Source organism: Rhodotorula graminis (genome assembly GCF_001329695.1).
Source record: "Rhodotorula graminis WP1 unplaced genomic scaffold RHOBAscaffold_5, whole genome shotgun sequence".
In the NCBI taxonomy this organism is placed as follows: domain Eukaryota; kingdom Fungi; phylum Basidiomycota; class Microbotryomycetes; order Sporidiobolales; family Sporidiobolaceae; genus Rhodotorula; species Rhodotorula graminis.
In genome coordinates this window covers 251,953-278,181 of record NW_017264932.1, presented here as the reverse complement: position 1 = coordinate 278,181, position 26,229 = coordinate 251,953, and the positions used below count along the sequence as shown (strand labels likewise).

General features: G+C 67.7%; 10 protein-coding genes across 10 annotated transcripts; 5 read left to right on the top strand and 5 right to left on the bottom strand.

The window, feature by feature from the left end:
- Positions 1-356: 356 nt before the first annotated feature.
- Positions 357-1,977, bottom strand: RHOBADRAFT_43135 (uncharacterized protein; the record flags this gene model as incomplete). Its single annotated transcript, XM_018414178.1, has 6 exons — positions 357-945; positions 1,053-1,291; positions 1,525-1,657; positions 1,722-1,771; positions 1,834-1,868; positions 1,950-1,977. 6 exons carry the CDS (start codon positions 1,975-1,977, stop codon positions 357-359), a joined length of 1,074 nt encoding a protein of 357 aa, XP_018271759.1.
- Positions 1,978-2,177: 200 nt separating this feature from the next.
- On the bottom strand, positions 2,178-4,269 carry RHOBADRAFT_35443 (uncharacterized protein; the record flags this gene model as incomplete). The annotated part of the gene is made up of 8 exons (XM_018413275.1): positions 4,125-4,269; positions 3,917-4,059; positions 3,420-3,845; positions 3,089-3,334; positions 2,994-3,024; positions 2,803-2,932; positions 2,664-2,736; positions 2,178-2,594 (listed from the first exon to the last, which is right to left on the bottom strand). The coding sequence occupies exons 1-8, from the start codon at positions 4,171-4,173 to the stop codon at positions 2,178-2,180; spliced, it is 1,515 nt and encodes a 504-aa protein (XP_018271758.1). The 5' UTR covers positions 4,174-4,269.
- Positions 4,270-4,891: 622 nt separating this feature from the next.
- RHOBADRAFT_52742 (uncharacterized protein) lies at positions 4,892-7,432 on the bottom strand (the record flags this gene model as incomplete). Its single annotated transcript, XM_018416488.1, has 8 exons — positions 7,263-7,432; positions 7,034-7,191; positions 6,832-6,956; positions 6,682-6,767; positions 6,497-6,613; positions 5,841-6,425; positions 5,272-5,779; positions 4,892-5,184 (listed from the first exon to the last, which is right to left on the bottom strand). Exons 1-8 carry the CDS (start codon positions 7,419-7,421, stop codon positions 4,892-4,894), a joined length of 2,031 nt encoding a protein of 676 aa, XP_018271757.1. The 5' UTR covers positions 7,422-7,432.
- A 345-nt stretch (positions 7,433-7,777) lies between these two features.
- RHOBADRAFT_52741 (uncharacterized protein) lies at positions 7,778-12,093 on the bottom strand (the record flags this gene model as incomplete). The annotated part of the gene is made up of 6 exons (XM_018416487.1): positions 7,778-7,941; positions 8,029-8,804; positions 8,879-9,203; positions 9,288-11,426; positions 11,710-11,734; positions 11,870-12,093. The coding sequence occupies 6 exons, from the start codon at positions 12,091-12,093 to the stop codon at positions 7,924-7,926; spliced, it is 3,507 nt and encodes a 1,168-aa protein (XP_018271756.1). The 3' UTR covers positions 7,778-7,923.
- Positions 12,094-12,411: 318 nt separating this feature from the next.
- RHOBADRAFT_14009 (uncharacterized protein) lies at positions 12,412-12,995 on the top strand (the record flags this gene model as incomplete). The annotated part of the gene is made up of 3 exons (XM_018412173.1): positions 12,412-12,459; positions 12,523-12,698; positions 12,773-12,995. 3 exons carry the CDS (start codon positions 12,412-12,414, stop codon positions 12,993-12,995), a joined length of 447 nt encoding a protein of 148 aa, XP_018271755.1.
- Positions 12,996-13,273: 278 nt separating this feature from the next.
- RHOBADRAFT_25871 (glycosyltransferase family 4 protein) lies at positions 13,274-15,442 on the top strand. The gene is given in 6 exon segments (XM_018412718.1): positions 13,274-13,425; positions 13,586-13,711; positions 13,835-14,422; positions 14,434-14,472; positions 14,552-14,802; positions 14,890-15,442. 6 exon segments carry the CDS (start codon positions 13,326-13,328, stop codon positions 15,406-15,408), a joined length of 1,623 nt encoding a protein of 540 aa, XP_018271754.1. The 5' UTR covers positions 13,274-13,325; the 3' UTR covers positions 15,409-15,442.
- An 899-nt stretch (positions 15,443-16,341) lies between these two features.
- Positions 16,342-18,740, top strand: RHOBADRAFT_52738 (uncharacterized protein; the record flags this gene model as incomplete). The annotated part of the gene is made up of 5 exons (XM_018416486.1): positions 16,342-16,751; positions 16,848-16,972; positions 17,045-17,165; positions 17,234-17,368; positions 17,446-18,740. Coding segments are annotated over 5 exons (1,788 nt in total), but the record flags the coding sequence as incomplete, so codon positions are not given.
- A 131-nt stretch (positions 18,741-18,871) lies between these two features.
- RHOBADRAFT_52737 (uncharacterized protein) lies at positions 18,872-20,721 on the top strand. Its single transcript, XM_018416485.1, has 6 exons — positions 18,872-19,472; positions 19,539-19,584; positions 19,694-19,907; positions 19,984-20,241; positions 20,360-20,504; positions 20,589-20,721. The coding sequence occupies exons 1-6, from the start codon at positions 18,993-18,995 to the stop codon at positions 20,703-20,705; spliced, it is 1,260 nt and encodes a 419-aa protein (XP_018271752.1). The 5' UTR covers positions 18,872-18,992; the 3' UTR covers positions 20,706-20,721.
- Positions 20,722-20,996: 275 nt separating this feature from the next.
- RHOBADRAFT_49552 (glycosyltransferase family 47 protein) lies at positions 20,997-23,203 on the bottom strand (the record flags this gene model as incomplete). Its single annotated transcript, XM_018415256.1, has 5 exons — positions 20,997-21,015; positions 21,096-21,209; positions 21,270-22,717; positions 22,782-22,810; positions 22,912-23,203. 3 exons carry the CDS (start codon positions 23,201-23,203, stop codon positions 21,386-21,388), a joined length of 1,653 nt encoding a protein of 550 aa, XP_018271751.1. The 3' UTR covers positions 20,997-21,015; positions 21,096-21,209; positions 21,270-21,385.
- A 249-nt stretch (positions 23,204-23,452) lies between these two features.
- Positions 23,453-25,989, top strand: RHOBADRAFT_35429 (uncharacterized protein). The gene is made up of 13 exons (XM_018413274.1): positions 23,453-23,532; positions 23,599-23,631; positions 23,700-23,782; positions 23,842-23,911; positions 23,990-24,038; positions 24,113-24,168; positions 24,234-24,360; positions 24,449-24,713; positions 24,776-24,838; positions 24,900-25,071; positions 25,150-25,206; positions 25,296-25,385; positions 25,453-25,989. Exons 1-13 carry the CDS (start codon positions 23,519-23,521, stop codon positions 25,943-25,945), a joined length of 1,572 nt encoding a protein of 523 aa, XP_018271750.1. The 5' UTR covers positions 23,453-23,518; the 3' UTR covers positions 25,946-25,989.
- Positions 25,990-26,229: the final 240 nt, after the last annotated feature.

The following is a 26,229-nucleotide window of genomic DNA, read 5'->3' as shown; positions in this document are numbered from 1 at the left end:
TCCGTATCTCGAGAACCGGCTCCCAAGCTCGCAGTCTGTTTCGAAATCGGTCGCCCTGCTCGCTTCGTCGGCTCTCTGTCGGCTCAATCACGCTCGTTCTTGCACAGAGCATCCGTCGAGAGAAGGTTTGGTCGAAAGGGCCGGAGCGTGCAGCATGACGGCATCGACTGAGAGAACCGTCGAGATCTCTCCCTCGTTCGCTCGACAGCAGCTCGCTCCCAGTCGCCCGGTCTGTCGTGCTCTCTAGTCTCTCGGCGAGACGTCCGCTGCGCAGAAGAAAGAAATGCTTGCAGATCAAGATCATGCCCGAGCCAAACCCGCCTCTCGACCCAGTCCTCCTCTCGCTCGAGCCCTTCTCAGTCGGTCTTGAAGACGAGGATGGGCTTGATGACCTCGCCGGTGTGCATGGCGTGGATGGCGTCGTCGAGCTTGTCGAACGGGAACTGTCGAGAGACCCGGTCCACCGGGAAGTGGCCCTCGGCGTACAGCCGGCTCAAGAACGGGACAAACTCTGGCGGGTTCGAGTCGCCCTCGCACAGGCCGATGTACGTCTTGCAGGCGACGAGGTTCTCGAAGATGCCGAACGGCGGGTGGACGCCGGGACCGGGCGTGCCGCACGACAGGAGGGTGCCGAGGTTGGCCGTCATGGCCCACCCGGCCTCGAGCGCGCGCACGTTGCCGCTGCACTCGACAAAGTAGTCGACGCCGCCGTCGGTCGCCTTGCGCACCTGCTCGACGACGTCGGCGTCGCGAGCGTTGAACGTGATCGTCGCGCCGAACTCCTTGCCCATTTCGAGCTTGCCGTCGACGACGTCGAGGAGGACGATGGTCTCGATGCCGAGGTAGTTGGCCGCAAAGAGGGCGCCTGCGCCGACGGCGCCGAGGCCCGAGATGGCGATGCTCGACGTCTTGGCGGGCTTGAGCTTGTTGAGAAGGGCGCCGGCGCTGCGCAGGAAGAAAGGACGAGTCAGTCGGGCCGCCCGGACGGTCGGGACCGCGAGGAAGAGCAGACAAAGAGACAGAGAGACAGAGAGAGCGAGGGAGAGACGCACCCCGTCTGGAAGCCACAGCCGATGGGCGCGAGCGTCTTGAGGTCGGCGTCGTCTGCCACCTTGACGACCGAGTTCTCGACGACGACGGCGTGCTTTGCGAAGCCGCTCTGCCCGAAGAAGGCACCGTAGATCTCCTCGCCGCCTGACCCGCGAATGCCGGCCTTGCTGCCGAGGGCGGCGCTGCGCTGACGACCAAAGTTGATGGGCGCGAACCCCTCGCAGGCCGCAGGATGGCCTCGCTGTAAGTCGGCGCGAGTCGCGAGGCGAGTGCAAGTGGGAAAGAAGAGTCGATCGTCGAGGTAGCGGGAGAGGGTCGAGTGCACACGCGAACATGCGGGAGAGGAAGAGGAAAAGGAGGGAGAGAGAAGGAGAGGACGAGGGTCAGAACCCGGCGGCGAAGGGGAGCGAGAGAGATAAGGGGGCGCACCTTGCAGGGTCGGCAGCTTGCGCAGTAGTTGAACGAGCAGAGCACCTTGTCGCCCGCCTTGACCCTCGTCACGCCGGAGCCAGTTTTGACGACGATTCCCGACGTCTCGTGACCGACCGTGTTGGGGAACGGCGAGGGGAAGGCGCCGTTCTGGACGGACAAGTCGGTGTGGCAGATACTGCGCGTCGCAAAAGGGTGAGCTCAGTCTCGCTTGAGGAGAGGAGGGGAGTTGACGAGCGCACCCGCAGGCAACCACCTCGATGAGTACCTCCTCGGCTTCTGGCTCGAGCAGCTGCAGGGGAGCAGGACGTCCTCAGTGTCACTCTGTTGATGGACACTAAGCGCTGCACGCACCGTGACGTCTTGGAGGGCGAAGGCGGCGTTGACCTCTGCAGGAAGGCGAAGCGGGGAAAGTGGGGAAGGTCAGGTCGAGGACGCCGCGGTCGCTGCCCGTGCAGAGCGGGACGCACCGGAGAGTACGTAGGCTTGGGTTTGCATGGCGAAGTGGGCTTTGCGAGAGCGTGAGAGAGCAGAGACGAGGAGCGAGAGACGGATTTGTGGGGAGCGGACGAGTCGGGCGTCGTAGCTCCCCCACCCTTGCTGATGATTGTTCCGGCCAGCGATCAAGCAAGGCACGCACGCTTGCAAGCGCTCTCGGCAACGAGCCTGGCACCAAGCGCGGCTCGCGACGGCTCGACTCACTCAGGCCTCTCTTTGCTCTCTCTCGCGCAACTTGAGAAGGTCGAGCGAGGGAGAGAAACGCAGAGTTGCACAAGAGGCTGCTCACCAGCCAACTGTAGACGCAGGACAAGAAGAGAGAGTGAATAAAGAGTGCATTGCGCGAGGCCAAAGTGCGCCTCTCTACGCGCAGGATCCTGAAACGACGGCCTCGAGGCATGAGCACCGAGGCCTCCCTCGAGACGGTTCCTCGGAGAAGAGAGAGGTAAGGACTGACCGAGAACGTCCCAAGGCGGAAGCGGCGTGACGTGGCCGTGGTCATACACGTCGAGAAGGTGCGGGTTGACGAAACGGCGCGGCGCGACGATCTGGAAGAGGTACTCGGAGAACCAGCCGTCCGACATGACGACGAAGCCCTTGTTGCACTTTTCGGGTCCCTGTGTGCGCGAGGACGAGTGAGCGAAAGAGGGTCGACGTCGGCTCGAGCAAGATGGCGAGGTGCTCACCCACGAGTTCTCGACGCGCCAACGGACCGACCGACCTCGGTCGTCGAGGTGCACCGCCGTGAACATCATGGCGCTGCGTGTTGGAAGAAAGGCTGTCAGACCGAGAGTCGGGCGCAGAAGGAGAGAGACGACGACGCACTGGGTCATACAGGAGTCGCCGGACAGCAAGCGGTGCCTCTTGTCCATGCGCAATCTCGTCCCAAAGGCGTCGTCGTAGTCGTAGAGCTTCTGGTCCATGATGCCGTTCTTCATGTCGCTCGACTTGTCGACTGCGAGGGCGCCAGAGTCAGGGAGAGGACGGCGTCGAAAAGGGAGAGGAAGGGCACGGACCGTCGCAGCCGAACCAAACCGGGTAGTCGGCCTGCGCACTCGTCGGTAGCGTCAGGGTCGGGCGACGCAGAGGAAGAGGGAGGGCGAGGGCGCACCTGCAGCATCTTGATCGCGATGTCCTTGAGCGACTGCGCCGGGAGGTTGAGGTACCGCACAGGCCTGCCGCCGACGACGTTGCCGAGGCGCTCGACCGTGTAGACCTGCTCGTACGGGTGTCGAGGGTCGTTGATGATCGAGATGGTGTCGCTGCAGTCGTAGCCGGCGTGGACTTGCGCAAACTCGAGCGGCGTCGTCTTGAGCGACCGCACCTTGCCCGCCTTGTCCTTTAACTCCCAGACGATCTGATTGCGGTCGAGCACGGTCAGAAGGACGTTTGGAGAGGTACGAGACGAAGGAGGAGAGAAAGGAGGAGGGAAGGGGACGCACAGGCTCGTCCGGCTTGGGCGGCTCGCCGCAGGTGATCGTCAGGATGCGAAAGATCTCCTTGAGGAGCACACGGTCCTTGATCGAGCGCGCCTCGGCGATGACGTCCTTCTTGCGCGCGCCCGTCGACGCATGGGCCCGCACCGCCTTGCGCAGGGTGAGCGCCATCTCGCGCAGCTTGCTCGTCAAGAGCGCGTCGAGCGCCGCCGAGTTGCTCGAATTGAACGACTCGGGGTACACCGTCTGCGGCACGAGGCCGTACTCCTCGACGAGCGCGACGGCGAGGTCCCACTGGCCGCCGTCCTGCGCCGGGCCGTTGGCGAGCAGGTACTGCATCGTGCGCGAGTCGAGCGGCTCGTCGGCGAGGTCGAGGATCTGCTCGAGGAACCAGTTCGCCTTGGAGAGGTGGTCCCAGAAGAAGAGGTACGACTGGAAGGGAGATAGAGTCAGGGACGGGCGAGAGGGACGAGGGAGGGTGACCTGAGAAGGTCGCCACGCACCTGCGACAGCTGGAAATCGCCGAGGCGGAACTTGCGAGCCGTGAAGATGCGCACGACATTGGTCGTCGCAAAAAGCCAACATCTGCCGGACGCGAGCTGGTTTGCGACAGGCGTGCCCTCGGTCGTGATCTCGGTGTTGAAGACTGCGCGTCGAGCCGGCGTGAGCTCGCTGTTCGTGTGGACGCGTGGAGAGGGCAGTCGAGCGCACGCATTTGGTCCGAGATGGCGGCCTCCCTCGACCGCAGGACGACGCTCATGTTGGTGCGGACGAGGATCGTCTTGGCGAGGGCGAACTGCTGGTCCTGCTCGAGCTCGTCGAGCCAGGCGTCGACCTGGTCGAGCTTGATCGAGCCGGGGTGATCTTGCGCCGTGCTGGGAGCGGTACCCGTGGCGACAGACAGGGAGCGAACAGGACGGTCCTGCGAAAGGAAAGAGAGTCAGCTCGCTGAGGAGGTCAAAGCGGGCTCTCGGCCGGGCTAGCCACGCTCGAGCCCCTCGAGGAGAGAGAAACGGGTCGACGTACCAGCATGCTCATGGTGGACGGAAGCGCTGAAGCGGTAGATGCAGAGGCGAGGGAGGGAAGGGAGGCAAGCCCGAGAGCCGCGCCGCCAAATCGGGCGTTCGGCGAGCGGACATTCCGCGGCGCGGCGACGACGACAGGAGAGCGAACAGCGGAGCGTGCGCGAACGGGTTCCCCGCACGGCCGATCGCCAGCGGTGCCGGGTGCGCCGGCAGCGATAGCGTGAGAGGGGCGCGCGGTGGAGCCGCCGCCGACGACGCTGCTGGCGCAGCCTCGGTGCAGGGCAGAGCAGCCGCAGCGAGAAGCCGGCAGCCGTGCGTGGGCGGGGAGAGATAGGGAGAGGGAGAGGAACGCGGGAGCGAAAGAGCCGCGCCGCGACGACGACGAGAGGCTCGAGCGCTCGAGCCGCCGAAACCGACGCGAGTTGCACGCCCTGACCTCCTCCTTCTCCTCCTCTACTCGTCATCGTCCTCGATGGCGATCTCCTCGGGGTTGACCGACGCCTGGCCCGCAGGCACGTCCTCGCCCTTGTCGACCACCTCGTGCGCCGTCTCGCCCTGCGGCTCCTCGTCGACGACGTCGCCCGCCCGGTCGACCTCGGCAAGCGCCTCGGCCTTGGCGGCGGCGAGTGCGCGAGCCTTCTCGGCCTCGAGCGCCTGGAGGTAGCCCTCGGGGATGGGGTTGATCTTGTTCTCGATCTGGAGGAGGGCGGCGAAGGCGAGCGTCTGCGGGTTGGTGTACCACGACGCTGCGGGCGAAACCGGTTCTCAGTCTCGGGCTGCCCCTTCTCAATGCGCCTCGGGCACCGCCAAGAATGAGAGAGAGGGGGACGCACGCATCTGGATCATCCCCTGGGCCTCCCACTCCTCCTGCGTCGGCGCCGTCCTCGCGAACCGCATGACGTCGTCGACCTCGACCAGGCCGTCGCCGTTCTTGCCGACATGCTCGAGGACCCAGGCGTAGTCGGCCTCGATGCGCTGCGCGAGCTCGGAGAGCGGCGGGAACGGGATCGGGCGAGGGTTGAGGGACAGGCAGGGCGCGGTGGCGCGAACGATGGCGAGCCAGTGAGGGTCGAAGTAGAGCTTGGGGCGACGAGGAGAAGGCGTGGCGAGGGCGGCAGAGGCGTCGCGAGCCTCGGTCGAAGGTGCGCTGCCCTCGGCGGTCGCAGCGTCGGCGTCGGCGGCGGGCGCGGCGGGCGAGGGCTCGACAGGCGCAGAGGTGACGGGGGAAGCGTCGACGGGCGCGGCGGTAGAAGAGGAAGTGTTGGACGATGCGGGCACAGTCGCGGTCGAGGTCGAGGAGGTGGATGAAGACGAGGTCGAGGTCGAGGGAATGTCGAGGACCTGCAAGACGCAGCGAGTGAGCACCGCGCCGTGCAGCCGAGAAGAAGGACTGGCGACGCACCTGAAGGAAGTCACGGCCTCTGCCCGGCTTGCCGAGCGCGAGGAACCTCGTCGACGCCCCATCCGGCTCTTCTACCTCGTCGTCCTTCTCCTCGGGCGCCTTGACGTCCGACTCGACCCTCATCTCGACGTCCTCGCCCTGCGCCGTGTCGTCATCGTCGTCGAGGGCGATCTCGTCCGGGTTCTCGACCGCCTTGACCGTCGCCGGGACGTGCGCATGCGACTCGGCGCTGCACCCGCCCGGGCAGCCCTTCTCCTCGCTCTGCGGGCCCTCGGCGCTCTGGACCCCGCTCATGGCGGGTGCCGAGGCGTCGACGTCGTCCTCCTCGTCGTCCTCGAGCACGATCTCGTCCGGGTTGGCGGCCGGGCCGCCCGCCTTGAGCCGCTCGACCGGCTGAACGGCTCGACCGTCTTGCCCTTGGCCGCCCCAGCTCCTCGGCTCGCGCTTGACGAGCTGCGTCGGACGACCATCGTGGTGGAACAGGGCGGCGAACTTGACGTGCAGGTGGGCCGAGAACCAGTAGCGAGGCTGGAGAGAGGTGAGGAGGGCGTGCAGGGGTGGGGACCCGAGCGAGTTGGTGGCGACCTAGATGTTGTGATCGAGAGTCAGAGAGTCGTCCGACGGCGAGGGAACGAGAGGGGAAGACGCAGACGCACTTCGTCCCGGAAGAAGGGCTTCTCGCGCAAGAGCGTCTCGGTGTCGCCGTGCTGCTCGATGCCGAGCGGCCAGTCGTGCGACAGGAAGACGTCGACCGAGTCGCCGCGGTTCTTGAGCTGTAGGCCGGTCTCGAGTCAGTTGGCGGACAAGGACACTCGCACGACGAAGGGGAGAAGAGGCGCACCTGAAGAAGGCGGGCGACATCGTACTCGCGGATGTGGTAGACGGAGCGGATCGTGCGGTCGTCAAAGGGGACCGTCTCGAAATGCCCTGCGCGCACGTACCGCGAGGTCAGGTCCCGAGTCGCGAAGGTGAAGAGCCGAGAGGGACGCACCCTTTTTCCAGTCGCCGCCCTTCCAAATCCCGCTCGCACCGGCGATGCGCAACCAGCCATCGACGAGGACCGAGCCCGCAAAGCCGAGGAAGTAGATGTCGGGCGCGAGCCAGCCGCCGTGGTAGCTGTGGGCGGGTGCAGAGGTCAGCTCGCTCGCGTCGGCGTCGGCGGGCAAGAGGAGGCAGAGAAAGGGTGGACGCACCACTCCCAGAGGTAGCCGGACGCCTCGTGGTTGCCGCCGATGACGATAGTGAGCTTGGGCGCGCGCTTCTGGCCGCTGTAGTACTGGTGGAAGTGGCCGAGAGCGCGGTACTTGACGGGGCAGGCCATCGTCTGCAGGTCCGACACGTTGCGCATGGCCTGGAAGGAGGAGGCAGGACAGTGAGCACTCGGTGGCGCCAAGTGCGCCCGGGCTTGCGAGAGCCACGCACCTGGAAGTCGCCGCAGCAGATGACCAGGTCGACCTCGGGTTCTCCTCGCGCACGCGCCTCCTCGTCGCAGCGCTCGACGCTGGCGTAGATGTCGTCCAGGGTGCCGTGAGAGCAGCCGACGACGCCGAGGCGCAACGAGCGCGGCTTGGGCTGATCCATGGTGCCGGGCGGAGAGGGGACGAGAGTCGGGCAGAGGGGAGGGGAGGTCGAGGTGGGAGAGCGGGCGGGGCGGACGGCACTGCTGTGGGCGGTCTGCGTGGCGGTAGTTGAGGCTGCTGGGCTACACTCTGTCGCGACCGGAGCGAGTGAACGGTGTGGACGAGAGGTGGGAGCGGTCGGTCGCTGATGAAGTCGACGACGGCGGCGCTCCCTCACGCCCGCCTCGTTCGAGTAGCTTGCTGGTTGAGCAGAGTCAAGCAAGTGCTGCACACCCCCTGAGCCATGCGAGAAACGCGGCGGAGCGAGAGCGGGTCCGACTTCCTCCTCAGCTCGGCGAGAGCGCGTGCGCAAGAAGCGACGCGGGAAAGCTACAGTGCAGGGTCTGAAACACGATGTGTACACTGACTCGACGACGCCAACCGTCGTGTCGCTCCTCCCTCGTGCCCTCGAGCGCGCCTCCTCGACTCGTCGCCAGCTCGACTCGCCTCCTCGCCTCCTCTGCTCACGAGCCTCGCGGGTACTGCGTGGACGGGCAAGCCGAGGTCAGTGCCATACTCGAGAGACGGCGCGAAGAAAGGCGAGGAAAGAGAGGAAGAGAGAGACGCACCGGGCCGTCCATCGGCAGGAGCATGTCCGGGTTGTCGAGGTGGCGCTGCAGCGTCTGCGCGAGCGCGCCGGCGATGCCGCTCCCGCCCTTCTGGCACACCTCGTGGAACTGGAGGCAGTCCTCGGCGAGGCCCTTGGACACCTCGGCCTCGTCGAGGTCGCCCCACAGGCGCCGCGTCGCAAAGTCGCGCACGAGGGCGCGCCCAGCGATGGACCAGCACACGGGCTGGAACGGGTCGCCGCCGGCGAGGTCGTGCGACGAGCCGTACAGGACGTGCATGGCGTTGACGATGCACGTGGCGGCCGTCTGACAGCGCGACAGGGACGAGGTCGGCTCGCGGACGTAGCGGTCCGTGAAGCTCTCGTGGAGGAGGATCGTCGCGGCGTGCGGGATGCAGTAGGCCGAGACGAGGAACCCGTCGATGCCGTCGCCGACGGCGTCGTACAAGCGCGGGCCGACGCTCTCCTTGAACCGCGACAGGGCGACGTCGAGCTCGATGAAGCCGGGCAGCGACTTGTTGTGCGCCTTGACGGCGCTGCACGCCGCACCCCGCTTGACGCACTTGGTGCGCGGGAGGCGCTGCAGGTAGTTGACGACGCGGCCGAGGAGGACGCACGCCTTGACGTAGAGCCCGAGCGACCCGGTCGGCGCCGACGTGTCCTCGAGGAACGAGGGCGACATGATGCTGAGCGAGGGGATGAGGCCCGTCGCGAGGTCGATCTCGAGCGAGGGATGAGGATAGGGCGAGATGCAGGGAAGGTGCGTCGTGATGTCCTCTGCGGGCGCTCGAGGACGGCGGTCAGTTCTGCGCGACCTCGGGGGACAGGGGAGAAAGAGGACGAGGACGCACGCTCGTCGATGCTCGTGCTCCAGTCGGTGCTCGCGCTCGCGAAGCGGTCAACAGCGAACGCCATCCACCACGTCGTCGCCCGCTCCCAATGCTCCTCGACCGTCCTCGGCGTCTCGAGAAGGTCCTGCCGCTCGACGAACCGGACCCGGACGCCCCAGTCCTCCTTCTCGGGCCCGCAGCGACCGTTGGCAAAGTCCCACGGATCGAGGTGGTTGAGGCCGAGCGGGGTGCACAGGCGCGTCGCGAGACCGGCAAAGATCCACAGGTCGGTGAACTGGGCGCTCTGGTACGCGACGTAGCACGTGAGGACCGTCGCCTGGACGACCTGCGGCGGGTTGACGAGAGCGAGTCAGTCTGGAGGCCCGGGCAAAAGGAGGAGAGAGAGAGAGGGAGGGAGAGGGAGACGCACCTGGAGCATCTTGCGCCGGCCCTTGCCCGACTGGAGGCTGCTCTGGATCGAGTCCTTGGCCAAGCGGTAGTGGTACTCCCTCGGGCTCTTGTCCGCCTCGCGCTCCCAGTACGCGCTCCTCCGCCCCTTGACGTACCCCTCGCCGCCGAGCTCGAGCCCGAGCGCGCCGCCGCCGACGCCGCCCGCACCTCCTCCTCCTGCGCCGCCGCCGCCGCCGAAGCCCTCGGACAGGCTCGCCGTCGAGACGTACAGGGCGCCGTACGCGCACATGGCGTGCAAGAGCGCCTCGTCGGGCCAGCGCGGGTCGGCGGGCCCGTACGCGAGCGACGTGAGGATGCCGGCGCGGCTCAGCATCGTGGCCGGGACGCTCGCGCGCAGGAAGAAGGTCGACACGAGGTGGTGGAGGGTGGCGATGGGCGGGAGCGAGGGAGGGTACGCCGGGTGGAGGAGGGCGTAGAGCTCAGGCGTGAGGGCGAACTCGTCGAGCTCGAACGCGCCGTCGTCGGCGGCGGCATGTCCTGCGGCGGCGGCGGCGTCCATTGTCAACGACGACGCCGACATGTTGGCCTTGTCGACGACCGAGGACGGCGAGGGCCCGCCGGCCGGCGTCGTCCCGCTCGTGCTCGACCCGCCCGACCCGGCTCCTGCGCTCGCGCCGCCCTCGCCCGTCGAGCTCCCCGGCGTCTGCCCCTGTCCCTGACTCTGCGCGAGCCCGTGCCCCTGCTGCTGCTGCATGGGCGCCGTCCCGCGCAACGAGCTCACCATGGCCCTCGGGCTCGCGCCGAGGAGCACGTCGCCGCCGCCGCCGGTCCCGCGCAGGCTCGACAGCGGGCTCGCGGCCGCCCAGCTGCTCACGCCGCCGCCGAACGGCGCGTCGTCGCGCAGGCCCGCCGTGACGGCCGCGGCGCTGAGCGCGCTCAACGAGCGCCGCGACGGGTCGCTGCGCCCGAGGCCCGCCATGCTCCTCGGCGACCCGCCGACGCCACCGCCACCGCCGATGGGCGCGAGGAAGCCGAGCGGCGACGCGGCGCCCGTCCGGTTCTCGCTCGACAGGAACGACGAGGCGCCGATGCCGCCGATCGACGGGCTCCCGCCGCCGCCCATGCCGTACCCTGCTCCTGCTCCACCGAGCCCGCCGACGCCCGTGCTGCTCAGCGGCGGCGGGAACGACGTGCTGTACGGCGAGGCGCCGCCGCCGCCGAGGTAGCTCGCCGCCACGCCGCCGCTGCTGCTCGGCGGCGGGAGGTAGCTCGCGTAGGGGAAGCTCGGCGAGCGCGTGTGGGCGAGAGGCGCGCTCGGGCCGTTGTACCACGACGTGCTCGCCTGCTGTTGCGGCTGCTGCTGGTGGGCAGGCGGCAGCGGAGGTGGCGCCGCAGCGGCTGCGCGCAGAGCGCGCTCGAGCTCGGCGATGCGGTCCTCGAGGTCGACGACGCGCTCGCGCGGGACCGTGTCGGGCGCGGGCGAAGACGCGGGCGCGAGTGGAGGAGGGGGACCGGTGACGGGTGCGCCGTCGTGCGCGATCGAGGCCGACGCCGTCGTCGAGGCGGACGAGGGCTCGACGTAGGACGAGGGAGGGGCAGGGATTGCTGGCGGGCGGTACTCGAGCGGCTGGGTCGAGGTCGGGGGAGGAGGGTAGCCGAGAGGGGGCGCGGACGGGTGGCTGGCGGCAAGGTTGGTGAGGACGGAAGGCGAATACGCCTGCTGCTGGTGCTGCTGCTGCAAGTGCTGGTGCGGGTGCGGCGGAGCGGCGTAGGGTGCGGGCGCGGTGGGAAGGTGCGCCTGCGCGGTCGGCGGCTGGTGCGCCCACGCCGGCACGCCGGCGTACTCGCCCTGCGTCACGCCGTGCATGGCCGCCGACGTCCCCGACCCCGCACTGCTGACCCTGCTGCGCTTGGCCTCGCCTGCGAGGCCGTCCTGCGACCCGCCACCGCCGCCGCCGCCGCCACCACTCGCCGCCGCGCTCTTCCTCTTGCGCTTAGCGCCGTTCGCGCCTGCGGCCTCGCGCGCTGCAGCAGCCGCCTCTCGCGCGGCGGCGACCGACGTGCCCTCGTAGCGGCACTTGTCCTGGGCGACGGTCGGGTTGCCGCGAGCCGACTTGAGGCACGGCGTGCAGAAGGGGCGAGAGGCGTCGCACTTGACCTGCGTGGGTCGACGAGGGCGCAGCAGTTGCAGTACGTTGAGGTGTGGATGGGCGAGGGAGGAGGCGGCGGGAAGGTGGGAGGAGAGAAGGGAGTCAGTCGGTGCTTCGAGGACGAGGAGGGGTGCTGCGGTCGCCGCCGACGGTCGCCCGCCTCGCTTGGCTCCAGCTCGCGAGTCGTTCTCGTCGCTCAGGACCGACAGGGAGCGCGGGCGAGGGCCGGGACGAGCCACGGGCCAAGTCGAAGCCGGGTTTGTCATGGTCGACGAGGACAGCGAGACTGACCTTGCGGGCTCGGCACGTGTCGCAGCTGCAGGGCAGGGAGTGGGAGTGTCAGTCGAGGTTGTGACCGGTGTTTGCGCGAGCGAGTTGGAGGCGAGGCGAGGGTGAACCGGGATACCGGCTCGAGAGGAGGAGGAGGAGGAGGAGACAGAGGGGGACGCACGCTGCACCGCGGGCGAGCATTGCGCGGAGGGGCCTGACTTGTTCTCCATCGTGGTCGAGGTCGTGGCTCTGGGGGTGGCTGTCGAGCGGGGTGGTGCCGGGCGTGGCGGTTGACGAGCTGAGTGCGGTCGAGGACGGGGCCGAGTTGGCGAGGGGCGCAGGCGGGTACGAGGCCGAGTGGTGGAGGTGAGCGAGGCCGTAGCCAGAGTAGTGCTGGTCGCTCATGGCGGCAGCAGGGCAGGTGGTCCGGAGCAAGCGAACGAGGAGGGCTCGGACTTCGTCGCCGAGAATGGCTCGTGCCCACGAGCCACCGCCTCACAGTCCGGCAACTCGCTGCTCCTCCTGCTGCACACTCGAGCACCTCGCCGACAGCCTTGAGCAGCCACCCCTCAAGCCCGAGTCCACCCCTCCGACCCTCGCCCCCCCCCCTCGGTCGTCGCCTCGTCGACCTCCTCCTCCTCCCCGGTTCCTCATCTCTCGCCTGGCTGTTCAGCCCACCCGACAGCACAGCCAGACCTACTCGCGCGCCGTTCAGCACCCGCCATGCCCCTGTACGAGCTCGTTTGCATTGCAAAGCATCACACTTCTTTGGTTCGGCCGTCTTTCCTTCCTCCCACGACGACCCTCACGAGCTCACCCTCCTCTCGACCACAGGCTCCTCTACACCAGCTCCTGCGCTCGTCGTCGGCACTCGTTGCCCAGAACGGCGGCGTCGTGCGCAGCCTCGACCACTGGGGCACCCGCAACCTCCCCAACCGCATGAAGGTCGGCAAGCGTCGCGGAGGAGGCGGCGGAGGCGAGGACGGCGCACAGGGGCGAGGGGTCGGCGAGTGCGTCCACCTTTCCCTCCTCATGTCCGTCTTGTGACGGCCTCTGACTCGCCACCCGTCGGCCTCGTGCGCAGCTACTGGTCGATGCGGTTCGACTGCTCGCCGCCCGTCCTCTCGGCCCTCAACACCCGCCTGCGCCTCGACCCTTCCGTCCTGCGGTGGACGACTCTCAAGACTGGCGCCCGCCTCGATCAGGTCGCCGCAGACGCGGGCGAGAGCAGGACGGTCCGGTTCGCGAGGGACTTGCCGCCAGCGGCCGGTCAGGGCGAGCGCGCAGACGCGTGGGACCGGCTGTAGAGGGCAGCTCGAGCGATCGCGACTGCATAGAAGCTTTTGGTAACGACGCTCGCGCGAGCCTCGTCGAGAGAGCGAGGGTTCTCCTGCGCCGTCCTCGGAGCATTCGCCGCTTCCTCGTCTCACGTCGTCTGAAGCCGCCTGTCATTGCAGAACAGGCTGCGCCCGAAAAAGCAGCTCGATTCGATGCGAGAGCGCGAGCGGAGCAAGTCGCTCTGCTCGACGACGAGCTCCCCACTTCCTCGCCTCGCTCTCGTCTCGACCACACCGCTCTCGGCTCGAGCCAGTGCTGCTCTGCCTTTAGAGACCTACACTCGACTCGACGAGCTCAGCATGAACATCCCGACAGCCGCCATCGACCCGCAGTCGTACCCCGACCTCTCGCTTCCTTCGAGTCTCCGCATCGCCTTTATTCATCCAGACCTCGGCCTAGGTGCGTCGCAGCTCGTTCTCTACCTTCAGCAGACCCCTCAACCCCCGTCGCACACCCTCGGAACCCGCCGTCGCTCGTCCCGTCGCCCTCCCCACCTCCTCCCCCCGTCCCTCTCCGAGAGCACCTTGCTGACCTCCCTCTGTGCCGATTGCGCCCGCAGGAGGAGCCGAGCGCTTGATCGTCGATGCGGCGGTCGCGCTCCAGAAGCGCGGGCACGAGGTGACCGTGTTCACGAGCTACCACGAGCCGGGCAAGGAGGGGAGGAGCTTTGACGAGACGAGGGACGGTGCGTCGCAGTCGGGCTCTCTGTCAGACGTCGCATAGCGTAGCTGCAGGCCGGACGAGGCGACACTGCGGCCGCGCTCCGGGCGCTCCTTTATGAGACTGACCCTCTCGCTCCTCGTAACAGGCACGCTGCAGGTGCACGTCCTCGGCAACTGGCTGTTCCCTCGGTCGGTCCTCGGCCGGTTCACCATCGTGTGCGCCATGCTCCGCCAACTCCACCTCGTCGCGTCGTTCCTCCTCGCCTGCCTCCTCCACCACCTCTCGTCCCTCCCCCTCCTCTCCCTCTTCGTCCTCCCGCTCGAGACCGCCTTCGCCTCGTCGCACGACTGGTCGCCCCGGCGACAAATCGAGCCGTTCGACGTCATCGTCGTCGACCAACTGAGCACGGCCGTCCCGCTCCTGCGCTGGTTCGGCCAGAACCGCGTCGTCTTCTATTGCCACTTCCCCGACCTCCTCCTGTCGCCGTCGGCCTCGTCGCGCAACCTGCCCACCCTCCCTCGCGACCCACGCGCCGGCACGCCCTTCTCGTTCGCCGGCGAGATCCGCAAGACGTACCGCGCGCCGATCGACGCCGTCGAAATGGCGACGACGGGCGAGGCCGACAAGATCCTCGTCAATTCCGAGTTCACGGCGAGCGTGTTTGAGCGCACGTTTGCCCAGCTCAGGAGGAGGCCTCGAGTCGTGTACCCGGCGGTCAACCTCGACAAGGCGGGTGCGGGCGAGCGAGCAGAGACGGTCGTCGGCGAGAAGGACAAGTGGCTCGTCAGGTGCGTCCTCGTCCCTCTCACCTCGTGCAGGTCTCGTTCTCTCTCACAGCACATGCACTGACGATGCTCTCGAGGTGCTCGCAGCGACCAGCCGATGCTCCTGTCGATCAACCGGTTCGAGGGCAAGAAGGACCTCGCGCTCGCCCTCGAGGCGTTCGCCCAGGTCCGCTCGTCGGCCGCCCACCCCTCGCTCCGCCTCGTCCTCGCAGGCGGCTACGACCCTCGCCTCGCCGACAACGTGCGCACCCTGTCGCAGCTGCAGCAGCTCGCCGGCCGCCTCGGCCTCAGCTCGCACGCCTACGCCGCCGGCGGCGCCCTCCCCGACGTCCCCTCGCCCGTCGCGGCGCGGTTCCGCCCCGTCATCGACGCCACACCGCCCACCTCGTCGACCTCGACCTCGACCGCCGGCGAGCGCGCGCCCGACGTCGTGTTCCTGCTCAACATCTCGGCGGCGCAGAAAGCGCTCCTGCTCGACTCGCGCCGCAGCGGCGCCGTCGCGCTCCTGTACACGCCCATGTACGAGCACTTTGGGATCGTGCCCCTCGAGGGCATGGCGGCGGGCCTGCCCGGCGTCGCGACGCAGACGGGCGGGCCGACCGAGACGGTCGTCGACCGCGGACTCGACGACGACGAGACGACGGGCCTGCTCCGCCCGAGGGACGCGGCCGCGTGGGCCGACGCCGTCTCGTCGCTGCTCGCGCTCGACGACGCCCGGCGCGCCCAGGTCGGCGCGGCCGGGCAGCGCCGCGTGCGGACCTACTTTTCGACAGAGCGGCTCGGCGCCGACTTTGAGCTCGCGTGCGTCGACGCGGCCAAGATCGGCATGCCCATCCCGCACGAGGTCGGGTTCAAGAAGATGCTCGCCTTTTTCGGCATCGGCAGCGTGTGCTTGGCGGCGGCCGTCGTCGCCTTCGTCGTCGGGAGGCTGTGAGCCTTCCTTCTGCAACGCCGGTCTCGTCACAGTGTCTCTTTTGTTCTCGCCTCTCGAGAGATATCTGGCTGCGAGAAAGAGAGAGAAGACAGTCTCGCCGCACAGTCCGCACGAGTCGGCGAGCAGCATGCCGGCGAACGGTCGAGCGAAGCGAGCGCGCTCCCCTCCCACCTCGCCTCACTCGCGCGGGCCGCTCCTGCTGCGGCCATGCCTCACCAGCTGTGCACTGCAGCTCCCGCGACAGTCGACGCCCCACCCAGTGCCGCCGTCGGCCCCCTTTCTCCTCGACCAAGTTCATCAGCCGCGCCGACCTGTCGGACCTCCTCCGCCTCGGCCACCGGCCGGGTCAAGACGACATGATCGCGGCGAGCTTGCCTGCGCGTGAACGCGCCGCAGCCGCCATCGCAGAGCGACCGCCCTTGCCCACATCGACCGGCCCACTTCAAGCACCATGATCGAGACGCGGCCGAGCCAGCAGATCCTTCGGCGCACGGCGAAAGCGGCGGCGAGCAAGGGGCAGCGATGCAGAAGGTGCGTCCACGCTCTCTTTACACCCGGCGAGCGCAAGCGAGACGAGCTGAACCCATGCGGATGCAGGTTCGACGACGCCGCCGGGGCGAGGAGCGAGGAGAGCGAGACGAGCCGGCTCTCGCCAAGGGAGCTCGCGTTGCGGAGCCGAGCGTCGAAGGGGACGATGTGCGGCTCTTTGTGCAGGTGGCGAGCGGTGGTTGGTGCGAGGTGGGCCTCAAGGTTCCGTCGCGGTGGAGGAATGCTGGGGGCGCGCGCACCTCGACGCGTCGTCTCGAGTGCTCCCTCGGTGCGTCGACAAACATTCAACTCTCTCGCGCGCGTGGAGTGTTTGGCCGAGGCACAGGCGCACACAATGAGGCTGACCCCGCCCTCACCTCGTCCCCCCCTCCTCCCCTCCTCCCTTCTCCTCATACCGCTCGCCTCCCTCACGCACGCTCGTTCGACCACCGACCTCGACGACCGTCTTCTCTCTCTCTTCGACCTCGACAACCACAGCAAGGAGTACACCCCGTTCGACCTAGTCGGCGTTTCCCCTTCCCTCCTTCCCTCGTCTCCGTCTCGTCCAACTCCCGTGGCTCTACGCCTTACTCGTCACTCGTTTCATCCCCCTCAACATGCTCCGCGTCGCCACCCTCCTCTCGGCTGCTGCCCTCCTCTCCGCCGACGCCGTTCGCGCCGCCGCCGTCTCGCACTCGGCCTTCCCCAACTCGGCCTGCGCCGGCGCGTCGTCGGGCGCTCTCGGCGGCCTCGTCGGCATTGGCAAGGTCACCCTCTCGAACGGCGACGTCGAGGCTCACTGCGGCTGCGTCTCGGTGCGTCCCTCTCTCTCGCAGCCGCCGGTCGGTCGGCGACGCGTCCTCGGCCGTGTTGATTGAGCGATGCCTGACGCCTCCTCCCTCTCCCTGCAGGACAACCTCGCCGAGTTCGAGCTCTGCCCGTCGTCGGCGGCCGGCCAGGCTGTCTGCAACTCGGCGCTCGACCTCAAGACCAACCAGTTCACGGCGTCGTGCGACGTCGAGGCTTGCTCGGGCGCGTACGTCCCTCCCTTCCTTCCTCTCTCTCCCTCTCTCCTTGCGTACAGGACACTGACACCCACGACACGCAGTGACTGCACCGCGACCGTCGTCAACAAGGTCACGGTCGACGAGGACGAGTGCTTCAACGCCGAGAAGGGCGCCACCGGCATCGTCACGATCGACGGCGAGGCCAAGTGCGGCTGCGCTTCGGTGCGTCCCTCGTTCTCTTCGACTGTTCCTCTCGAGGCCGGACACTGACCCTGAGCGACACCGCGCAGGACGACGCCGACAACTTCTCGCCGTGCCAGGCCCCGGCGAACGGCCGCGCTCTTTGCGTCGCGACCGACGCCGACTTCCTCGGCTCGTCGCCCGACGACGTCGCCACCGTCGAGTGCTCGTACCAGTGCGACGACGTACGTCCCGATCCTCGCCACCGTTTGACCGTCGAGCAGCAACAGAGACTGACTGTCCCGCCTTCCTCCTCGCGCAGGGCTACTTCCTCACGCCCGGCGGCTCGTGCATCAAGTTCGCCAAGCGCGCTCACATCGGCACGTCGGCCCCGATCAAGGTCCACCCGACCACCCCGGGCTCGCACGGCTCGTCGACCCAGCCGCACGGCTCCATCTCGACCTCGTACTCGCGCCACCCGCACAACGCCCACACGACGTCGCACTCGCCGTCTGAGCCGACCGCGACGACCACGACCTGGACCTACAAGCACTTCTCGCACACGCGCGCGCACCACTCGGGCTCGTCGTCGCCGTCGCACCCGTCGGCTTCGTCGTCGTCGACTGGCCACCACGGCTCGTCCAAGCCCCACCACCCGAGCGGCCACAAGACGTCGCACCACCCGCACCACGCGCACCCGACGACGATGCCCGAGGGCTCGACGACCACCTCGCCGTACGGCCACCACACTCGTCCCCACCACGGCTCGTCGATGCCGCCTCACCACGGCTCGTCGTCGTCGACGACCTCGCCGTACGGCCACCACAGCCACTCGACCCGCCCGCACCACGGCTCGTCGACCGCGACGACCTCGCCCGGCCACCCGACCACGACCTCGTCGCACGGCCCGTCCATGTCGCACGGCCCGTCGCCGTCGCAGCTCGCTCGCCGCACGGCCGAGGAGTTCGTCTTCTCGGACCTGTGCGCCCAGGACGAGCGCACCTGCGCCGTCGGCTCGTACGGCGACTTCTCGTGCGTCCGCCTCGACGACGTCACCGAGTGCGGCGGCTGCAACACGTCGGGCGACGCCGTCAACTGCCTCGAGATTGTCGGCGCGTCGTCGGTCTCGTGCCTCCGCGGTGGCTGCGTCGTCCGCTCGTGCCAGACCGGCTTCGTCCAGACGTCCGAGGGCACCTGCGAGCCCAAGGCGTAAAGCGCCGCGCTCGCTCCCCTTGCCCCATCCCCTCTCTCCCTCCTTCCCCTCTCTTCTCCTTCACGATGCCGTTTACTGTTCACGACTAGTCCCCCTCCCCCTTTGACGACCCCTCGCTCACGACAGCTCCCCTCCCACACATTCCTCGCAGCAGCCACTCGAGCCTGCCTCCCTCTTACTCTGTGTACCTCTCCCTCCTCGTCGAGCGGCCGTGCAAAGAGGAGACGGTTGTGCCGTTACCCCGCAGTATGGTCTCGCGCGACAGATACCCCCTCCCCTCCCCAGCTGGACAGCGTGCGCGCGCTGCAAAGGATCGTTGGCCTTTCACTCTTTCTCGTCGCGCTCCTCCTTGAGTCTCCCTTTCTCGTTGCGCAGTTGGATCTGCAACACATCTCTTCAGGGTCCCTCTTCACGATGCCCGAGTCGAAAGTGAGTGGAATCGCGAGGTGCTCCGAGCGACAGCTCTCCTCGACCGCCCGAGCCGTGAGCGAGGAGGTCGACCTCGCACGCACCCCTCGCTCGAGGCTGCCGCGCCGTCTGCAGCGCCAGCAGTACCTCTCGACCGCCTTCGACCCTCGTGCGCCGCCCACGATGTCGACGCGGCGTCGTGGTCGCCCCCTCAAGTCGCCAACCTCATCTCTCTCCGCCTTTGCCAGATGAGCTCGCCCGCTGTGGCCAGGCTTGAGCCTGCGCAGTGCTCCTACACCTACTTTCGACAGCACCACCTCCTGCCCAACACCCCTTGCCTGTTCCCTCGCACCCTCGTCGAGCGCTGGCCGCTCCTCTCGCGTTGGCTCGACAAGCACGGCAACCTCGACTGGAATCACCTCGAGGACCAGTACGGCGCACTCGAAGTCACCTGTATCGACCTCGCACCTGTCGCCGACGAGCCCGCCCCGTCGACTTTCGCCTCGCTCCTCCACCTCTGGCGACGCGGCGACGGGCGAGCCAAGTACCTCAAGGACTGGCACCTTCCTCTCGCGGTCTTTCGTGCGGGCGAGCGAGACGTCAAGGGCAAGGGCAAGGAGCGCGTGCGAGACGAGGTGTACGAGGTGCCCGACGTCTGCCTCGACGACTGGCTCAACGAGTACGAGGGCGACGAGGGCGCCGGGCGGCGGGACGACTTTCGCTTCGTGGTGCGTCCTCTTTTCTCTTCGACTGCGAAACTGTGCGACGACTGACTCTGTGTGCCGTGCGCGCAGTACGTCGGAGGAGGCGACACGTTCACGCCCTTGCACCGCGACATCTGTGCGTCCCCTCCCTCCTCTCGCCCGAAATGCGCCTTGCCGGGCGCCTCGGCGGCATGTGCTACTGCGCTTTGAGAAGGGTCCGCTCATCCTTCTTGCCTGCACCGCAGACTCGTCTTACTCGATCTCGACCCAGATCTACGGCTCGAAGCGGTGGTACCTTTTCCCGCCCTCCTGTACGCCCTCCTTGCGCCCCCTCATCGTCGCAGCAGAGCGCCAGGGCTCGAGCGTCAACTGCGACGCGTGGCCCGACGTCCTCAAGGCCGACTTTCGCGCTCAAGGCATGCTCGTCGTCGAGCAAGCCGCGGGCGAGACGATCTTCGTGTGCGCCTCCCTTCTCTCTTTCTCAACACGTTTAGGTCGTAGAGCAATCTGATTGACCTCTTTGGCGTCCTCGCAGACCCTCGGGCTGGTTCCACTCGGTTCACAACCTGTCGCACCCGACCCTGTCGCTCAACCACAACTGGCTCAACAGCCACATCCTCCCCGCCGTCTACTCGGCGCTCGCGTACGAGGCGGCGAGGTGCCGAGAGGCAGTAGACGACGTGCGGGACATGCTCGTCGAGCAGGCGCGGCGCGAGGGCAAGGGCGAGGACGGCTGGCGGCGCGAGTGGGAGGAAACGGTGGACGGCCTCGTCGAGCGCAGCGAGGGGTGGAGGTGCGCCCACTTCTCCCTCTCCTGTCTCTCTTTCTCGATCTCTCTGAGCGCACGGCGCGTCACGCGAACGAGCTCTCCCAGTCAAGCGTGGCCCTGACGAACCTTCTCGCCCGCGCAGCTGGCCGACCTTCTGGCGCATGACGCTCAACACGCTCAGCAACCTCGACGTGTCGACCTCGACACTGGCAGAGCGTGCTCGTCGCTCTCGTTGGCCGCCCGTCCCGCCAGAAGTGCGTCCGTCGGTCGCCTTCGTCGTCTCGCAGGTGCGTGCGCCCCTCTCGCTCGATCTCTTTCTCTCCTCGCCCACTCTCTCTCTCGTCGCCAGACACTCACACGCAATTTCGCAGGTTCGGCCGCTCGTCGATGACTTTTGCGCGAGGGAGGAGCAGGAGTGGCGGTGGCTCGACGGCCTGGACCGGGTGCTCGAAGAGGTCGAGGGCGAGCTCGAGCGGTTGGCAATGTGACGACCTTGCACCTGTCTGCGTCGCGAGAGTGACTGTGCTTTCTTCTCCTCGTGCACGATCTCTCAAGGAAAAGCCGATAGTGCTCGGGAATAAGGTCGTCGCCGTCGAGAACGAGCCTCGAGAGCGAGATGAGATTGCCAAGGCGAACTACGGGCATCTAGTCAAGACAGAGCGCCCTCGGTACCCTGCTGAGCTCCGTCGACCGCTGCGGGCCGGCGACGGCGAAGCTGGTGGAGGAAGCGCCGTGCGCGAGAGCTCGAACTTGCGAAGGCTGGCAACCGGCGGGTCGAGAGCGTTGCCGAGCGCCGAGCTGCAGAGGGGGACTCGAGTATGGTTATCAGGATGTTCGTGACCATGAGAGAGAGGACCAAAGAGAGAGTGAGAGCTTACTGAGGTCGGGCGGAAGAAGAGGAAGCCGACGGCGTCAGGCGCTCGGCGAGCCGTGCGTGGGCCTTGCTTGTCGAGAGGGCCGACAGGCGGCATGGGTATCTATGCCCGTCGAGTCTATTTGGGGCGAGAATCAGGATGAGGACGGAGGAAATCGAGAGGAAGGAGAGGACGCACAAGGTCAGGGAAGATGGACGAGTCGTGGGCGACCTCGACAACGCGCTCGGCCCGACGGCGCTTGAGCGCCCTCGCCAAGCCGACGACGACGATGACGACGCAGAGCGTCGACCTGCTCAGTTATTGGCGATCTCGGGGCCGGCGGCGACGCCCTTGCGCTTGAGCCGGCACAGGTCGCGCGCGAGCAGGCGCCACACGTTGCCCTCGCGTCCCTCGAGCACCACCTTCCGCCCAACGTCCCACACCGCGCTCCGTAGCCGGTCGTACTCGGCGTCCGTCACGCGCTCGAGGATCTCGGGGAGCTCGTGCGCGCGCTCGCGCGGGACCGACAGCGAGAAGCTGCTCCAGTCGACGTCGCGCGCAAAGGGCATGACCTGCCCTGCGGTTCGGCCCGAGCCGACAAAGACGGGTACGACGCCGAACGCGAGGTACTCGTAGATGCGCGTCGTGTCGAGCGTGTAGCCCGGCGGGGCGAGGCCGAAGCGCGAACGGGCGAGGCGGCGGGCGTAGTCGTCGTTGTCGGACCACTCGGCGATGTCGAAGCCAGGGAGGGACGAGAAGCCCGGGTGGACGTGCGACGAGAAGGGTGGGGTGGAGGTATTGCCGTCCGAGGGGAAGAAGAGGGAGCGGATGCCGAGCGAGTACCGCTCGCCGTCGGCCGCCGTGCCGAGCCCGCCGCGAAAGATCGCGAGCGTCGTGCGCGCTTCGAGCCTCGCGACGTGCGCGAGGCCGAGAACGTGCCGCACGAGGCGGACGAGCGAGCGAGCGAGCCCTCGTAGGCCGGCCTCGACTGGCTCGGGCGACGGCGAGAAGATCTCGACGGTCGGCGGGTCGACGTTGTCGCGGCGATGCGGGCTCGCCGCTCCTCGAGGCTCGACGAGCGGCCGTCCCGCCTCGTCGACGTAGTCGAGCGGGTTGACCCTGTACGAGTTGAGGAGGTGGGTCGACGACGGGATGACGAGGTCGCGGAACGAGCGGAAGTAGGAGCCGAGCGGCGCCGGACGCACGTCGCCGACCGTGACGAGGTACGTCGAGGCGTTCATGGCGGCGCGCGACGTCTCGGTGTAGTAGCCGTCGACAAAGTCCATTGGGTGCACGAGGAGGTGGTCGGCGCCGCCCGACGCGTTCCAGTGCGGGTGCGCCTCGCGCACGTAGCGCATGACGGGCTCGATGTACGTGTCGTCGACGCCGCACCGTGCCGTCTTGGTCCAGCCGGCCTTGACCCAGCAGTCGAAGAGGAAGCACGCCGGGTACAGCGGCACGAGGAAGAAGTCGGCCTCGGCCGGGTTGGTCGTGTACAGGGTGTTGTGCGGGTGCGAAGTCGTCGACGCGTGGGCGGTAGGGTCGACGAGGAGCTGGTGGAGGAGGAGCTCGGAGTTGTACGCCGACCAGCGGCACTGCTTGACCGTCTTGTCGGGAAGGCGCAGCGCGGGCGGAAGGTCGTACACCTGCAGGAGCAAACTTGGTCAGCGTCGTGTACAGCATATGCTTGTCGTCGCCAGGCCAGCTCACGTAGATCTTGAGGTCGCAGAGCGGCTTGTCTGCGAGCGTGCGGGCAGAGGGTCAGGGCGCGTCCTCGGCGGGTCTGCTCGGCGGCATCGCGGGGCGGTCCGTGGCAGGGGGGAGAGGGAACAGGACGCACTGAGGTCTGGGGGCCACAGCCTGGCTCTGTCGAGCAAGTCGTCGAGCGGCGGGAACGAGGTGCGGGTACCGACGTCGTCGTCGCGCAAAGCCGCCCCGTGCGACTTGTGCGCCGTTGGGCCTCGAGGCTGCGCAGCCGATTTGGGGCCACGTCGAGCTTGGGCGCAGAACCAGGCGACGAGAGCGGCGAGCAAGACGAGCCATGTTCGGCGATGGCGGCTCGTCGAGGTGAGGAGCCGCCTCGCGGGCGCAGGAAGCGCAGCGGCTGGCCGTGAGGGTGCCGCAGTCGGCATGTGGCTGTCCTGTCGAGCCTCTGAGCGGCCCCTGTCGCGAGGAGGCGAGCTGTTGGTGCCCGTCCTCGTCGTCGTCTCGCCCGCTCGTCCGGTGTCCCTCCTCTCGCTCTCGACACCTGCTGCTTGCTTTGCTTGTGCGCTCCCGTACGCTGTGAGTCCTGCCCTCCTCCCCCATGCAAGCGCGAACCCCGGCTGACCCTCTTTTGCAATCCGCCGCCCTTCTCTCCGCCCCCACCGAATCTCGCGCAGTTCTCTCTCTCCCTCGCCCTCGCCCTCTCGCTCCGACCTGCACGCACCACCAGGTCTCTAGTCACGATGGACCGCGAGCAGTGCGCCCCACTCTCCCCTTGATTCGACCTTGCGCCCGTCGCTCACCTTGACTCTCTCTCGCGCAGGTTCCGCAAGGCCGGCTACGCCGCTGTCGATCGGTACGCCCGCCCTTTCACTGCGACCTCGCCCAAGACCTCGCACCGGTGCTGACAAGCGTCGCCCGCAGGATCTGCGACTACTTCGAGAACCTCGAGAGCTACGACGTCGTGCCAAAGGTCCAGCCGGGCGACATTGCTCGCCTCATCGCCGGTGCGCCCTGCTCCTTCTCGTCTCAAGTCGAACCATACCTGACCTCTCTCGACATACAGATGAGGCGCCGCAAGAAGGAGAGCCATGGGAGAACATCTCGAAGGACTTTGACCGGGTCATCCTGCCCGGGTGCGTCTCTCTCTCTCTCTCTCTCCCTCGCATCCTCCCTTCTTTCCCGACCGCTGACCTCCATCTCGACCTCAACAGCATCACGCACTGGCAGCACCCGAACTTCTACGCCTACTTCCCCGCAAACGTGCGCCCCCCTCGCCCTCCTCGAGTCTCTTCCTCGCCGAGCGCACTGACCCTCGCCTCCTTTCCTTCGCCCAGACGACCTACGAGTGCATCCTCGCCGACATGTACGCCGGTGCCGTCAGCAATCCTGGGTGCGTCGTCTCCTCGCTCGCATGTTCGAGGTCTCGAACGAAACTGACGGTCGGGCCCGCCGCAGGTTCAACTGGCTGTGCTCGCCCGCATGCACCGAGCTCGAGTCAAAGGCGACAGACTGGGTCGCCAAGCTGCATGGTCTCGACGACACGTGGCAGAACGAGGGCAAAGTCGGCGGCGGGGTCATCAACGTGCGCTCAGTCCCTCTCCCTCTCTTGTCGAGCCCCTTTCCGCCCACTGAGACTAACTCACTTCCTCCACGGTCCGCACGGTCCGCAGGGCTCAGCGTCCGAGTCGTGCCTCACCGTCTGCATCGCCGCTCGCGAGCGTTACCTGCGCCTGCACCCGAACACGCCGTTCGCCGAGCTCGTCATCGTCGCCACGACGCAGACGCACTCGCTCGCGGCCAAGGCGGCCCTCATCCTCGGCATCGAGTTCGTCGCCATCGAGACCAAGGAGGAGGACGACTGGGCCTTGAGGGGAGACGGGCTGCGCACGGCGCTCGAGGAGATCGAGGGTCAGGGCAAGAAGCCGTTCATCCTCAGTGCGTCACTCTCTCTCTCGTTCTCGTCCTTGAGGACCCGCTCACACGTCTTCCTTTCGCAGTCGCAACTCTCGGGTCGACGAGCACCGGCGCCGTCGACAAGTTTGGCGAGATCACGGCCGTCAGTGCGTCCCCGATTCGCTCCTCTCGTCGATGCAGCCGGCTCACCTCTCGCTCTGCGTGCAGCCGCCGACTACCCTTCCCTCTTCCTCCACATCGATGCCGCATGGGGCGGCGTCTTCCTCTCGCTCCCCGAGTGCCACGACGAGACCTTCCTGTCGGCCATCAACGCTCGGGCGCCGCAGTCGGCCGACGACGTCGGCGAGGGCGCTATCTGCGCCGGCGGCGAGGTCCACTCGTGCGTCCCTTCTCTCTCGTCGAGTGCGCAGTGTCCCTCACGCAGGCCTGACCGTCGAGCGCTCGGTCCCTCGCGCAGGATCTCGAGCAACTTGCACAAGTCGGGCTTGGTCACGTTCGACGCCAACTGCCTGTGGTGCGTCGCCTTGGCGACTTCTTCGCGCTCGGACCCTCTCGTGCGGGAACCTGGACGTCCCTGACCGTCTTTGCCTTCCGGGTCGACAGGATCCGCGACCGGGCCCTCCTCACTTCGGCCCTCGACGTCACGCCGCCTTTCCTCCGCACCGCTCAAGCCTCAGCAGGTCTCGTCACCGAGTGCGTCCCTCCTCCTTCTCTTCTCGACGTCGCCCTCGGTCAGTGACCTGACCTGTCGCACCCGCAGCTACCGCAACATGAGCATCTCGCTCGGCCGCCGCTTCCGGTCGCTCAAGATCTGGTTCGCCCTGCGCTCGTACGGCGTCACCGGCTTCCAGAAGCACCTGCGCCAGCTCATCTCGCGCGCCGAGGTCTTTGAGCGCGCCCTCCTCGACGCCGACAAGGGCGTGCCCGGCGTCGTCCTTTTCACGCCCCGGCGCTTCTCGCTCGTCGTCTTCCGCGTCGTCAGCCTCGCCGCCGCAACCCCTAGGAGCGACACGCCCGACGCCGTCGCCGCCCGCCTCGAGCGCGAGAACGCGCTCAACGCGAGCGTGGTCCGGCACGCCAACGAGGACTCGAGCCTCATGCTCACGCCGACGACGGTCGGCGGCAAGAACTGCGTCCGCATCGCCATCGGCAGCCCCAACACCGAGGACCGACATGTGCTCGACCTTGTCGAAAAGATTCGGCGGCTCGTCGACCGCGCTCGCGAGGAGGTCGGCGACTCGAAGCAGTTGTAGATCTAGAGCTGTCGAGCGAGCAACGAGATGTATTCTGCAGACGCACAGCAGGCTCGACTTGCGTGCAGCGAGGCGAAGCGCAGCACGGGAACTCGAGAGAAGCCCTGGAAAGACCGTCCGAGGGACCGTGCACGGTACAGAAACGGTCGGCGACGTCGAGGGAGAGGGGCCGGTTCGACAGCGGCGGCAAGCCGGCGTTCCAGAGCAGCTGTGGCGACGACGACGGAGGAAGCGCGAGCGAAGCGAGGACTTGGGGAGAAGGTGCGGAGCCGAGCAAAGCGAGG

Bases quoted from the DNA above. Each gene is read 5' to 3' on its own strand.
- RHOBADRAFT_52737 (XM_018416485.1), top strand. From the start codon at position 18,993: ATGAGCTCGCCCGCTGTGGCCAGGCTTGAGCCTGCGCAGTGCTCCTAC. The intron at 20,242-20,359 runs GTGCGCCCACTT...TCGCCCGCGCAG, and splicing joins GAGCGCAGCGAGGGGTGGAG to CTGGCCGACCTTCTGGCGCA. The intron at 20,505-20,588 runs GTGCGTGCGCCC...GCAATTTCGCAG, and splicing joins TCGCCTTCGTCGTCTCGCAG to GTTCGGCCGCTCGTCGATGA.
- RHOBADRAFT_25871 (XM_018412718.1), top strand. From the start codon at position 13,326: ATGAACATCCCGACAGCCGCCATCGACCCGCAGTCGTACCCCGACCTC. The intron at 14,473-14,551 runs GTCAGGTGCGTC...GATGCTCTCGAG, and splicing joins GCGAGAAGGACAAGTGGCTC to GTGCTCGCAGCGACCAGCCG. The intron at 14,803-14,889 runs GTCCCCTCGCCC...ACCGCCGGCGAG, and splicing joins CCGGCGGCGCCCTCCCCGAC to CGCGCGCCCGACGTCGTGTT.
- RHOBADRAFT_35429 (XM_018413274.1), top strand. The intron at 24,039-24,112 runs GTGCGCCCCCCT...TCCTTCGCCCAG, and splicing joins ACGCCTACTTCCCCGCAAAC to ACGACCTACGAGTGCATCCT. The intron at 24,361-24,448 runs GTGCGCTCAGTC...CACGGTCCGCAG, and splicing joins TCGGCGGCGGGGTCATCAAC to GGCTCAGCGTCCGAGTCGTG.